This window comes from Cyrtonyx montezumae, unplaced genomic scaffold, assembly GCF_038088225.1.
Source record: "Cyrtonyx montezumae isolate F1298 unplaced genomic scaffold, pur_monq_1.0 scaffold_3, whole genome shotgun sequence".
Classification (NCBI taxonomy): Eukaryota; Metazoa; Chordata; class Aves; order Galliformes; family Odontophoridae; genus Cyrtonyx; species Cyrtonyx montezumae.
In genome coordinates, this window is record NW_027072034.1 from 45,781,581 (window position 1) to 45,796,729 (window position 15,149).

The window sequence follows — 15,149 nt, forward strand, 5'->3', positions numbered from 1 at the left end:
CACCTACCTTCAGACAATCTCCAGATCTGGACATCATCCATCCCAAGGGCTTCAAATGCTGCTTCTCACACTACCACAGATCCCTCCTAGGGTAGTGCACCCCATCTCTCTCAGCTGCTGACCTTACGCAGCATATTCACGCTCGGGGTCAGGAGTGACTTCCTCCTCCAAACATGACTGCCTCACTGCCTGAGGTCTGCACCTGTTCTGCTCCCACTGCTGCCAAATTTCCTTGCACCATTACTCACAACGACCTTGATCTTGTCACCACCTCCAGCACTCAAGCCAGATGTCTTCCATAGCCTTTCTGTGTTAGGGAACTGAAAAATCACACGATGGCCAAAGGCTTACTGAGATGACACCCCAGAAAACTTTAAGTAGTGACAAATGCACTACTCTGGGTTGTTCCCTTGTGATTTTTCTCCAGCTTACTTTTTAATGCTGATCTGGCACTAAAAGGTTTGACGGCAGAGCTGTGTAACGCGTATCTGTTCTGTAGATTCAGCACCTTTGCACACAACACGCTCTGGTGACCAAGCAGAAGGATAGTGGCCGCAAGGGGAGATGGCAGCCCAGCATTTAAGCAGGTGCCAGCAGCTTGATAAAAATGAAAAGTTGTTTAAATAATCTCATTATAGAGCTGAATTAACATACTTTGTCACCATTACGCACTTAACAGTAGCTATTTAGCTTCAAAAAAGCTGAAACTAGAAGTGCTGAGCAGTGGTGCCTGCATTTGAATGACAGTGCAGAAGATAAAATGCTAATGATGTATTAAGCCTTCCAAATCAGAATGCTAAGCACGTTCAAACCTCAGCATTTCCTGAGAAAAAATTTAAAGCAACTTTACTTTAATATCTGCAACTTGCTAACCTCTGCAATTACATTAATGCATTTAATGAATAAATCAAATTCATGTATTTATTTATGTTGTCTCCTGCTGGCAAGATACAATATCAGAACACCAACCTTTTCTGATGAAGCATTTTTATCTGACTTGTAACCATGGACAGCGCTTTACAAATAGGTGATATCATATCACCAATCCAAAACTTTAGCTTTGGGCAGAGAGAAGACAGCCAACGGCTCGCTGGGCTGTGAGCACTTCTCTCAGTGTGCCCATCTCATGGTCAGCCTGCTCCTTGGAGTGCGCTGCAGACAGCTGGCTTAACTGGGAAAGTGTCACAAGCTGATGGCACCATGGTTCAGGGTTATACCCTTCAACACTACACAAAAGCCAGGACAGCCCATTGTACCACTGAAGCAATATCAAAAGCCATAGTCATCCTTTTCTTTGCCTTCCAGCTGTGAGGCACGGGACAGCTCACAGGCCTGCTATAAAGCACGGTGAATTGCAGCCCGGCTTATTACACTTACTGGTAATTATTTTTTATTTTGACATGGTGGAAGAAAGAATTACACTAATGTTCACAATGTGATTTTCAGCAACATAACAAAAGAAGCCTTTTAACAGTATTCATTTTAGAGTTTTTCAAGTACATTTATTATCAAAACTTTCTGGAGCATTTTCAAGTATTTATTCTTGTAGATGTTGAAACACAGAATCAGTAGGGTTGGAAAAGACCTCTAAGATCATCAAGTCCAACCATCAACCCATCACCATCATATAGATATGCTAAAAAAGAGAAAACAATGAAGTAGTAGAGACAACAATTCACCAAGGAGGTAGCTTTGATTGAAAGAATTTAGAATGCAGGGAGGTCCTTCAGTACATACCAGAAATTCTGGACTCCCCCTTCTACCATACCTTCTTACCATCTTGCAAAGACTGAGCCTTTGAAAGACAATGCAAACAGGAGGAAGGCTTAAAAAAAAAAAAAGACTTAAAGGAACACTAAGAACTTTGTTGTCATCACTGGAGACTCTGGTTGTCAATAGGGAAATCAAGAGCAGGAGAAGACAGAAGGCAGAGAATATTAGTTTTCACATATCCTCATTTCTGAGGTTGCTGCTCTGAGTCATGACCTACTACCAGCACAGAAATACATTATTGCTCCCTAGAGGAGTACAGCTTCGAGCAGAGTTCTTCAATCAGAATTAAGAATACAGGTAGGACTGTGTCTTTATGCAAAACAACCTACATAACAAAAGGTTACTATAAACTAAATATTTAAAAAATTAAGTTAGTATTTGAAAATTTATCAACTAGATAGTAAAAATCCCTGTACTTACTTTAAACATTGCTGCTTGAGGCTCTCCTAGCTCATGAAACGGAGGCTTGCCTGTTGCCATTTCAATCATTGTACAGCCTAGTGACCAGATATCAGCTGGTGCACCATATCCTCGTGGTCCCTTGTCAATGATTTCTGGAGCCATATACTGCAACGTGCCTGGTCAGGACAAAAGGGATTGTCAGGCTTTATGCACAGTCTTCATTTTTACTCAGGAGAATACACACACCACTAAGCAACCCCAATATTGTCAAATATGGCCCGTACAGTGAAAAAAATTGATTCCCAATATTGGCAGTGAGAACTAGACAGAATGTTACGTTTTAGGATATTTTCTATAAACTTCTTCCTCTTCCTAATACAAGGCTTCAACCTGCTGAAAATATACTCAACAATCAAAATGCTTCCTTAGAACATGAAGTCGTGCAGTCACTAAATTGTAAAGTTTATGCAGGTAGGAGGTAACAGATATTCTTCATGAGAACAGTTTTTCATGTGTTTACTCCAATATTGAGAAAACAGGTATAGGACAGCCCCTATAACAAAAAAGCGAGCAGTTCAAGGAGAGGCCAAAATGCCTCTGCTGATAAAGACAGATCTGAAGATGGGATTCTGAAGAGTAAGATGTCTAGTGATAGTGAGGAGAAAGTTAGAAGAAGGAAGTTCATGGGGAAAAAAACACAGTTCTAGACTGCAAAGTGTGAAGCAGAGTACCAAGAGGGCAAAACCAAGTGGTCTGGTGGGTTACAAGTAGGAAAATGAAAGAACAGAGCCAGCAGAAGGGGCAAGCATACCTGTTTTTCACAACATATTTTTCCCAGTCCTCCACCATAAGCAGACTAAGATGTAATACACAAACTAAATGATAGATATTTTCAGAATAATAACTATTAGAAGAATTTTCTTTGATAGTTCTTTTCATACTGGCAGTTCTCAGTCCCCTACTTCAATGTAGGTACAATCTGGTTTTCCTTTAGATAGTTTGTTCCTGGGAACACTTCTCTGTAATATTAAGCAAGATCTAATAAGATTAAACCATCAAGATTGAGCCAACAAGGACTTAACAGTAGCTTAAAAAAAAATGCAACAACTGCAAGAAATACCTGTAATGATGATGAGAAGGCATCATTACACAATGTAATAAGGTAATTATTAAAAAGCCTATGAAGAATGTGTCAAAGCAATCATCTTGTTCAGTTTCTTTTTTGTTGATATTTCTTTTTTTGAAACAGAATAACCTAGCAAGTAGATGTTTTGTTGTTTCTGTTTTGTTTTAAACAAAGAATAAAGTTTTGTAAAAGTAAGGGATTTGAGTCAGCACCACCAAAGAACAATAAATAAATAAATAAACAATAAAAAAACCCTGTTGGTTTTGTACACCCATGACAGGGAATTTCAGATTGTTTATACGAGTGGTTTTGTAAATATATGCCAATAAGGAATTTTCTTTTTCTTTTTAATTTGAAGTTTTATACAAAGGCAATTGAGGCTGTAATCAAGATAAATTGATTACGTTATGACTACAGAAATAAAGGAGCTCATCAAAAGTTGCAATTCAATGAAGTCTTCTTGAGATGTTTGGAATTTCTGACAACCAGGCATACCAAAAAGATTAAAAGAAGAACCTACTGAAACTTCTGAAATTAGACATGTTGACAAAATAAGATCCTGCAGCTGGCTGCTAACAGATAAAACTGGATGCCCCTGAAGTTTGCTTGTAGACAGCCTGAGTGTAATAACTAGTTATAACACAGAGAAAGAAAAAATAGAGTACAAAAATGAAACATAGATTGTCAACCTGGAATCGCTGATCTTCAGTCGTAAACTCAGACAACTGACAAGAAGGCTTTACAAGAAGTCAGTCCACATCAACAAAGGAAATCTATAAACATTCTCAGAGTTTCAACCACTACAGTACCTTTTTTTCACACAAATTCCTACCAGGTCTTTCACAATATCTTTAAATTAAATCGCTTTTCCTCTTAAGAATGCAATTAAATTACGCTGTAGTAAAGCTATGAAGAATAAAAGAGAACATCTGGTGAAAATAAAGGCATTGGATATTAGTATGTCCATTAAACTGCTGTGGAACAACAGTTCAAGCCATAGCTTTGCCCTCAGGCTGAGCATCTTGAATGGACAGATATAATGTTTAAACCACTAGCAGCCTGACCCTTGAATCACCTGACAGTGTTGCATAATGCCTAAAATCTGTAGTTTATGTACTGAGTTAAGAATCAAAACAAATAGCAAGAGAATTGTTAAGCCCCTCCAGGCAATAGCTCCCTGCCTACTGATTATAAATCCAAAACGACTTAACATTTCTTAGCTTAAACATGTTTTGTCACAGTAAATTACGCCTTTAAGGTATAGGCAGGACAGCACACATACAAGAGAACAAAGAAGAGGAGCACAAGGAAGAATTTACCTTATTTTATTACTGCATGATTACATTTCTTCAGATACTATCTCTTCACATAGCATCTCTAATTACAACCCATCTAATAACAATGGCAAGGACAGACATTGGTGGCCAAAACTGAAAATATTCTTTTTTGGGTACCAGAATTTCGTATTGAGATGCATTTGAAAATCATTCACCCAGCTACTTAAGGAAGATAACTGGTTAAAAATCTAATTGTTGAATACTTTGGAAAACATGGTGAAACTCATTAAAGGAATGCTTCAGAAGGCAGCGTGCAAGCAACTCTGTTCAGACATACAGTCATTTCCATGCTTATCTGCTGCAACCAAAGAGATTGCTTCTCATAGTGCTTCATTCTAAGCATTCGAATGCTACATTTATGATTCCAAGTTGTACAAATAACACTTATTTTGTTCTCTTTAGAAGTCTCCTAATATAACTGGATTCTAATTAAAATCATTAAAGACTCGCAGAAAACAGATTCATTTCAAACGCTTGCACCTGCTGAGACATTGATCTCAAGAGTCAAACGATGTATGCTCTGTTCAGATTTGGATGGTAATTTTTACTTATCACTTCAGAATCTTCATGATTTTATGGTCATGGCTTCCTTTCTAAGAAAGAAGGAAGAAATGCAGAGTCATCACCAGGTCATGGGAAGCCTTTAAACGTAGGTTATTGTCTCCTGTGTTCCACGTGGCTAATGAAGATGTACACTTTTCCATACTTAAATTGAAGGCCAATGTGAGCCCTGTGATCTGTGCTATCAGCCTATGCAGATGGCCGTACAACGAGTGAAAACACCTATTTTTTTTCCATTGATAAAAGAATTGAGTAATTATGTGACCATACTGTCACTTTACAGTCTGAAGTTTCAGTTGTTACTTATGAAGCCTTGTTTCCCCTGAATACTGCAAGTTTTTAATGCTCTGTGCTACAGGGAAACTTACAGCACAATTGAGCACAGAATAAAAGAGAGCCAGTGCTGTTTTCACCACAAATCCAAAGAGCCTCTTGGTTCTACATCGAAACCTATCGTGGGTCTAGTCCTGGATAACAACAAATACTCTCTATTAACAACATGCTTAAAATCTTTGTTCAGTTGGTCTTACCTGTAAATGTTTCAGTGCACGGATTGATTCCTGCCAGCCGTTTGGAAGTACCAAAATCAGATATCTTTACCACACCACTGTAGGTGTTCACCAACACGTTATCCCCCTGTAGTTTTGATGAAAAAGAGAGGGTGTAGGGTGAAAGGGGGAAGATAGGTAAAAGCAGATTCCAATTCCCAACCTCAATACTCCTAAAAGTTTGTGGTTATCTCTGTAATATACCTTTCTACAAAGGAATTTTCCAGAAGCATCAAGGAGAAGGTATTGTTGTATTCCTCCCTTTTGTTTTAAGCTTCCATGAAATTCTATTAAAAATTCAGTGTCAGGTTAGAGTAAAACTAACTGAAGTAAATATAATGAAAAATAAGTGACACAAGACACACTAGAGGAAAAATTTACCTTTATATCTCTGTGTACAATCTGGTTCTCATGGAGATACTTAAGGCCTTCCAGAATCTGTTTGGTGTAAAATTTAATTGTGGGTTCTTTCATCGGGCCCCACTTAGACCTCAGGAGGGCTGAGAGGCTGCCTACATGATTTAAGAAGAAAGCGTATCAAGATACCAAAATCTCAAGATTAATATTAAAAATTTAAGGCCAGATTAACCTTTTGCACAATATCCTGTATTTTCCCCAGGAGAAATACAGCACTTATAATCAAGCCAAATTATTCCTAGTTCAATCAAAGCAACTAATTTCCTGCTGCTTCTGACTGGCTATTTCTTTTTTGCCAGCTCAGCATCAGTCATCACCTCCATGACAGGAAAAAATGTTATGACAGAGCTACACTACTCTCCCTCACTTCAGTCTAACAACTGCTGAGATAAGGACTAGCAACCATTTAGCCTTTAATGAAATAGAGGCTATAACAGATGACATTGTGTTATATAATATACTATATTTTGTGAACCAGATACATGAGCAAACAAACTGATTCAGTTCAGAGAAAAAAGGAGGAAAAAAAAAAAGGAAACAAAAAACTATTTCCTTGCAAATATGGGATTGAGCCCTGGAAATTCTAAAGGAAAAGATGAAGGAATGATCTTTAAAGAAGCCAGCTAATGGATGTTCAGAGAAAGAAACACGTCATCTACAATTCCTCTGCCTTCAACAGATCTTTTTTTTTTTAAATTACACAAGCAGTCTTAAAAATTTAAATTTTAATTTAAATTGCACAAGCCAAAATAAAGACAGACTTTCTTCTTCTGCTCATAATAAACAAGGTGCAGTGGTTCTATTTAATGCCAGACAAATTTAGTTAAAGGGATTTGTAGCCTACGCCAACAGCTTTCTAAAACAAAGTTTGCTTAAAGAATCTTGCATAATCTGAAACAGCTGGTTTCTTTTTAACACCGGTTGCAGAGTTAAAAGGAACAACAGATTTAGTTCAATAATATCCTGGCATTAGCAACTAATCACAGCACATTCCAACTGTGCAAATATGAAAAGGGGAAAAAAAGGTAGGTAAACAGCAGCGGCTGACACTTTCAACAAGTGTAGGAAAACAAGTGGAAGTGTTGATTTAGGCTCATTGTATCAGCATGTCACACGTGTCAGTGTCTCAGCTAAAAACAGAAAAACAACAACAAAAATAGTAAAAATCAAGGCTCTTGGGTTAGAAGGTCACAAGAATTCAAAATAAAAATCTTCCCAATCATGAATGCCCCAGTTACATTTATTTACTCTGAATGTTTGTGTCTGGATCTTCCACAGATAACCTTATTTTTCTTATTTCTGCTTTAGTTTTGCTAATTACACAGCTGACAACACTCATCCTGACTTATACTGACATATACAAAAGGAAGATGGTAGTGTAACCTAGAATAGGTTTGCTCAATCTGTATTACCACGCGACAGAAGCTATCTTAAAAGCTCCCATTATGTAGCTGCTCAGGCTAAAAGGAATTCAGAGCTCTAATTCCACGGCTTTATAATGTGTGAGGATTTGACACAAGATATTAAGTAGTTTTTTTCCTAATAACTTTTCTCTAGGTTTATAATTATTACAGGAAGGGGAGGGGGGACTGGGAGATGCACACTTCAAGTTGTTCTTCACATGCAAAGAATGCCATGAATGTCTCAGCAGAAAAGCCAAATACGGTGCACAAACACATTAAGTGCACGTCCATCAGCTTTCCTTAAGTTCAGGGTCCCACCTGCTTTTAGTTTCTTTGATAAATTAAGCTCAGAATAATACAAACCTCCTGGCACCTGCTCCATAAAAATCTTAATGTACCCATCTTCTGAAACAGATCCAAGATATTGGACAACATTCCGATGCTTTAAATATTTATGCAGTGCTATCTCTTCATGAAGAGGTTGAGAATATCTATTAAAAACAAACAGAAAAAACAAGGAGTAGCCCACAGTGGAGGAAAAGGCTGTAGGCTATGTTTAAATGATATTTTGCAAACAGAACAAATTATAGCAATATTGATCCAAGTCTCAGTAAACATCTTGCCCATGACCTTCGAAATGCAGTGTGACTGGCTGCCTGCTGAGAAAAAGCAGAGGTAGATCTCAGAGGAACTGAGGAGGAAAAACATGCCCTCAAATAATATATTTACACATTTACACATCTGCTTTATCCTGCAGTACCACCTTTGCTTTGGAAACTCCTTTTATCCTTTCTCTTCTCCTTGAACGGAATACAGACGAGATACAACTGCAACTTTAAAAACAAATTACCTTTTCTAGGATTTAAGATATATATGTTGTCAAATGGTATAATTTTAATAAAGTTTATACATGTACACATTGATCTATATGTGTATATGTATACACATTAATATATATGCACATAAACTCTTTTCAGATAATGAAAAGTCCTCACTCTCCAAAGGGTGCTGAGGAATACTAGGAAGAGACAATAACTGAATGTTAGTATACTTGGACATTATAAACCAATCACATAGAAATACTCACTGAGGTGAGCCAAGTTTTCAGCAAACAAATGCAGTTCTGTTAGAAATGTGTACATATATAAAAATAAGCTCATTCTTACCTGCTGTCTCTCTCGGGTATTTCTTTGATAGCAATTCGGACCTGGTTGCTAAGGTCTCTTCCAGCATATACTATCCCATAAGTACCTTTTCCAAGAACTACTCTGTCACCATTCTCATCATAATCATATTCATACTGAAAGCAGATAAGACAAAGTGGCACATGAATTGTGGTCAATAACATTTGAGATTACAGAGAGGTTTAACAGCAGTTCTGTTCAAATGGCCTCAACTATTGACATTTCTATCCATAACTTTTCTGCCATCTCATGCAGAATGTAGACTTGAGATCCATCACCTTGAAATGAAGGAAGGAAGTACTCATTTTACTGTGCAAGCAATGGAGCACATGCACGGGCTGCCCAGAGATCCTGCAGTCTCCTTGGAGATCTCCAAGAGCCACCTGGCTGTAGACCTGCCACCCTGCTCTGGGCATGCTGCTGGGGCAGAGGCTGGGCCTGATGGACACTGAGGTGCTTGCCAGCATCAGCCATCCTGTGAAGTGTCTTCACACTTTTCTTTGCAGTTCTGGTATTGCACTGTCCATTTGTCACTGGAACTTCCTCTCTCCACTCAGAAAAGATGACATGTTTCGTGTCACAATGTGGAAGGTACTAAGGAAAAACTGCTGTTTATCTTAACAGCATATTCTGCTCAGTGGAACTAAACTTGAGCTAATGTAGCTTCAGTACAGTTACGTTTTCCATGTTTAAGCACTTTATAACTATAACATAATCTTATTACATGATAGGCACAACTGACCCAAAATGCCATATGTAAAACTTGTCAAGTTCTTTGATACTAACACATCCAGCTTTCACAGCTATTCTATGACATCAAACTGTGCAGAAAGAATACAGCAGACACACTGCGGAATTTGACAGCAATCCCATCTGCAACAGTCCAGTCTGAAGGCCCTACTATTATCACTGCATTCTCCAGACTGTGTCCTATGAAACATGAAAACTGATGAGACTTATAGTTCACTGCTAGTTGGCAGACATTTTAAGAGACCATACATGCTTAACGCCACTCTCCAACAGACACATTGGCAAAGGTCTGAGTATGTGATCCTCTGCGCGTGGAATTCAGCCATGATGTAGGAGTAAACAAGTGCTTACAGCTGACCTTCTGTACAAACATGAGTCAGGAATGTCTGATCTCCAGTATATCCTACCTGGGGTGCAGTAGGGACAGGTACTTCTTCAATATCAACATCCAGAAACAAATATCCTAAGGTAGAAAGAGCTGCCAAACACTCTCCTTTCAAATATTTGCTAGTTGTAGAGATTTAAACTGTACCTGCTTTCAAGCAATACTACAATTCAAAATATATAATCTTGGAATAACATTATCATAGGAATTCTAACTGAAATGACTTTTTTCCCCCAAAACTATGCTCAAGATTATTTTTCACCTTCCTCATATATTAATATTTGTTTTATTAATTGCAAGAATTTCTGATTTTTCTATGCTTGTCAAGTCCATCAAGGAGATACAAAGCTGCTTTTTCCAGGTGGTCCTCAGATTGCAGAAAAGCATTAAATCTCTTACTGAAGCTAAGCAAATTTATCCTCTCCCTAGTATCTTGATTTCTTTTTTATTTCCTGACCTAAAATAATAAGTACAAGGTGATAATTCTGAAACAGCTGTATCATTCTATGAGTGTATATCCTAAAGATCTAAAAGTAATGTACGTGGTCATTTCTCCATACTTCATTGACTGCTGCAGGATTGTTTCCCATTGTGCACTCTCAAGGGCTTTTCCCAGTTCTGTTTTTAAAAGACTTAAGCTATGGTGAACTCACTTCCTGTGAGAGATTATACACATCTGAACAGGCTGTGATGTTTGGAGTTTTTCCTTCCATGAGCTAAGTTTATAAATATGTAATATAAAATTTGCAGCTATAGATTATACACTTCCTTTGCCAATGCAGACCCCAATCCTGTAAATGCCAAGATTACATATGTATGTATTAAGCTGGGCTTAACAGGTGTTCTTATCTTGTCCTTTTCATCACTTGAGGAAAGAATTCTGTCATCAATATGTGCAAATTTTAGTGCCAAATTCTTCCTCCCCGCAGTATGAAATTACTTTCAACAGTTCAGTAAAGGGTCATATACGCTCTTTGTCCTCTTCTGAAGCCTCAGTTACTACAAAGGTTCACTGTTGTAAAGGCTCTAAATTCTAAGTACAGTGGAATTGTTGGAATGGGACAGAGGCGGAAAGACACACAGATCAAGCAAACCGCAATTGGATTTTTACACTCATCAGTTACATCACGCATAGCTTTTCTTTATCTTGAGCCAGCTGGTATCACATGATTCTTATCTACAGATTGTTTGCAGTGTAAATACAAAAATCAGTAACACAATTCTTTAGGGATTTACAGTTTACAGTACTAGCAGGATCATTTCATTTAAAAATAGTTGGGTTTTTTTTTAAATAATGTAGTTCTTGTCACAAATAATTGTGTAAGAGTTGAAACTTCATATATAATTAAGGAATTTTAAAAAATATTTAATGTTTTTCCAGTGTACTGATAGGAAAGTGCAAGGAAAATGGAGAAAATGATTCAGTTATTTGATCTTTTAACACTGACATACCTCCAATGTTTCTCCATCTATTTCTCCTTCTAGTTCCAAAGTACTGCCAACTGCATCAGACAAAATTTCTTTCACCAACCCACAGAATCTGTGAGAGCAATAAATAGCAGAATATCAAAGAAAAATAGCCCTTCAGCAAGAGATTAAATACATTCTTCCCAGGGTAGGCTTTGCTTGCAAGCAAACAAACGGAATAGCACATTCAGATGTAGGTTTCCTTCCTTTTATTTTTTTGCCATACACTTTGAAAAGCCTAACAATTCATAAAATTATTTTATTTGCTCCTACAAAACTAAATATTTGTTTGTAATGGCATATTAAAATCTCAGCAGATCCAACACAAATATTTTTGCTCTATAGTTTGATGTGAGGTGCTTACTATATTCTAATATTTACAAGTGTAATTAGAGAAAAACTTGAGACATTCAAAAATCATGCATTGATTTTCAGTTCTGTGGCACAAAATTTGTAACATCATAATTATCTCTACTTCATTCAGAAGGCTTATATGCCAGTATCTGTTCCCAGGAAGAATCTGGCCTACATTTATGTCTGAAACTTAGTTGGTAGGCTTACTGTTAAAAGACAACATAATTGCTATCACAAAATATCTGAATACGTTGTCCCTGCTTATTGCAGGGGAGTTGGACTAGATGGCCTTTAAGGGTCCCTTCCATCTCAAACCATTCCATGATTCTATGGCAAGCCATGACAGGTATCTGTGACACAGTGCAAGTCAGAATTTCCAGTGCATCCAGTTGCTCTTACCTAAATCAAATTGTGCAGGTACATAAGGGAATCTAAATCATTATAGTACCATGCATGATAAGGCCAAGAGACAGAAAAAATAGTAGTTGCAAATTAGAATAAACTACTTAACTTAAACTGACCAAAACCAGTCAACATGTGTGATGGGGTCTTTGCTCTTATCACCTTAAATACTGCAGAATTTAGGTCGTTGCCTCTTAATCAAGAAATGGAGAAAATGAGAGAAAAAAATCTCAAGCAAAATTGTCAGCTGTCAATTTTTACTACATTAGTTACATTCGGGACAGATTTTGCATGCAATACCCACAGAAACAGAACTCACCTACTACACTGGTTTTCTGTAGAAAAGTAGATTTGAAAATCATCAGAGTTATCATGGACATAAAGAAAACAGCATCGTTCATCAAACTTGGAAATACTATAAAAAGAAACATTGAGATAAGACTATATTGGACATAACAATTAGAAGAAGCAGAACAAAGTGGAGGTAATTTTTCTTTTAATTGAAATCTCTGACATGTTTTTCTTAGAAGCTACAGGCAATTATATTCATCGTCACTACATCTAGAAGTTTTGAGTTAATTTATATCCTAGAGACTAGAAACCTACTCCTAGTTTGATGAACGTCTAAGCTACTGATTATTCTGGTAAAACACTGACTTATATCAAATACTTTAAGGTTTATTGCTCTTCTCTTCCATTTTCACAAAGTTCTAACAGATTTCATGGTATTTTTTGACATGTCTATGGAAAGTTGACTGTTTTGACAACAATCTAGATATCATGAAAGCCTTTCTTTTAAGCTTGACCAATATTTCATATTTTTATACTTCCACTGCGCTCACAATAGAACTGAACAGGGAGACACAGTGAGCAGATCCCCCACAGTATACATTTTTATGGCCTTAATACTAATAAACAAGTTTTAGGATGACCAATATTTACTCCAAACTGCAGGAATAATTCTGGAAAAGTGATTATTTATTGCATATTTTGCCTTTCCAGTGTTCTAAATAGCTCATCTAAATTCATCGAAGCTAGATGTGAAGAGGCCGTAAAACACAACTGAAATATTAAAGTAAACCCAGGAATGAACATGTTTTCATTCCAAACACTTCCTTATCGTTCCTTATAAATGCCAAGCTATGATTATTAAGAAACTGTCATTATTTTTATGCATTAAATGAATAAAAGCATATTTGTTCTTGTCTGCTTGCTTTAGTCAAACTCTTTCAGATCATACTTAGCCTCTGTCGAGCCTGTTAGTTAAAAAACATGACAGTAGATCATAGTAAAAGTGCAGAACATTACTAGACCAACCTTCTGTAGCACCATTTAGGGCTGTACTGACAGATGTTCCAAAATATTAAAATTCTCACAGAAGATGTTTTCTCAGAAATATTTGAAAATATGCCTTGCCATTCTGTAACTTGGCTCTGATATAGAAACTCCCAACCTAGCAAAGCAGGCAAACATACACCTGGCACAAAAACTATATGACAAAGCAAAATGATCCATCCTCAAGCAAATGTAGGATAGCCACCAGAGTAACTAAGCACTGTATAGTGTTATGCTTGCAGCATAAAAGCAATTTCAAAACTATTACAATTTTAAGCTGTCATATACCAAGCAAACATTCAGTTCCTCTAAATATAAACGGACTGCTTCCTTGAGCTTTGTAATCTCCAGCATGACTAAGAATCATAGCAAATTAATAGCTTGTCTCCATTTAATCAGAAGTTATGTTTCCCAGACATGACTGATTTGTGTGATGCGTTGACTTTAGTTATGCTCAGTCAGCTCCACAGCCTTGCTTTGGTAATGGTAATTTCACATCCACTCACACTGCATTGAAACTAACAGAAAAAAACATCACACTGGATTCATTAAAACCAAACTCTTGGAAGCAAATACCAAAGACATGGGAGGACCTAAGTCTACACTCACAATTATAAGCTTTCATAGCAATTACCACTCACCTTATTCAGAATTTTATTTCACTGAACTTATTTGCTTAAAGGATTATTCAAGTTCATAGATGATGAACTTGGGGCATAACATTCAAATGCTTATAGTGATAGCTGTGGCCCTGAAAACCACATCATCGTGAACTACAGAATACATTAGGTAAGTAACATTATGCTTGTACTTCAGTCATAAAGATTATAAGCACTTAAGGTTGTGCGTTCACATAAGTGGGCCAAGCAAAGAGACACTTTTGTCTCTAAAAAGGCCCAGTCCTCCAATGTAGTAACTCACAAGCTCAGGTAAAAGGCAAAGACTCATCTCACATTCCCTATGCTTATCATTGCTCTGGTTCTCAACAACATTCTGCAAAATGCAGGCAGAGAGCAAGAATGCCACAGATACCAACAAGATGTAAAGGTAGGCTTTATTTTGCTTTCTCTCCTGGTTTCCTGCCTCTTGGCTTCCTAGCAGCAAAATATCCCAACTTTGAAAATACAGAGAAGTTTAGCTCAAGTTTAAAAAAGCAGTTATACAATTGAAAACAGGAAAATCTACAAGAGAATACATAAACCATTCTTAGATGTGTGTTTCTACATGAAATATACAGCTCTGCCCATGTGTGGAAAGGAAAATTCTCCCCTTTTGACTTTTCAAGCCTACCTGGACAGTAGCAGTTTATATGACAGGAAATGCACTAGAAAGATTTAAGGCAGAATCCAGATTTCCCACTCAAGGAAACACGAAGCACGCATACAAACCTTATTCCCCTTACAGAAGAAGCTGTAAAATTCCATTCATGAATCTGTTTCTGTGAAAAACAGAACTATATCAGATTAATACAGACATTGTTCAACCTTATTATCAAAAACAAAATTACAGCAGGGTGAGCAAAACACCTCTCTTCTATTATTTTTTCCTTCCTTTTTTTTTTTTCCTCCCAACTTTCTCATGAGAATTGTTGCTATTTTATTCACTTGAGGAAAAAATGAAGGTAAACAGTGCAGGATACAAGGGAATATTTCCTCAAATAAAATTCAATTTAAGTACATTTTAACCAAATACTATGTTTTGACTC

The 15,149-nt window shown here is 37.0% G+C and overlaps 1 protein-coding gene across 1 annotated transcript in view; it reads right to left on the reverse strand.

Annotated features, from left to right (window-relative positions):
* MAP3K15 (mitogen-activated protein kinase kinase kinase 15) overlaps positions 1 to 15,149 on the reverse strand; it is a 68,531-nt gene that overhangs the window by 6,878 nt on the left and 46,504 nt on the right. The window contains exons 13-20 of the mRNA XM_065741423.1: positions 14,833 to 14,882; positions 12,429 to 12,524; positions 11,339 to 11,426; positions 8,734 to 8,867; positions 7,931 to 8,058; positions 6,129 to 6,259; positions 5,730 to 5,835; positions 2,194 to 2,351 (exon numbers count right to left, since the gene is read on the reverse strand). Of these exons, the coding sequence (XP_065597495.1) occupies positions 2,194 to 2,351; positions 5,730 to 5,835; positions 6,129 to 6,259; positions 7,931 to 8,058; positions 8,734 to 8,867; positions 11,339 to 11,426; positions 12,429 to 12,524; positions 14,833 to 14,882 (891 nt within the window). The remainder of the gene's footprint in view (positions 1 to 2,193; positions 2,352 to 5,729; positions 5,836 to 6,128; positions 6,260 to 7,930; positions 8,059 to 8,733; positions 8,868 to 11,338; positions 11,427 to 12,428; positions 12,525 to 14,832; positions 14,883 to 15,149) is intronic.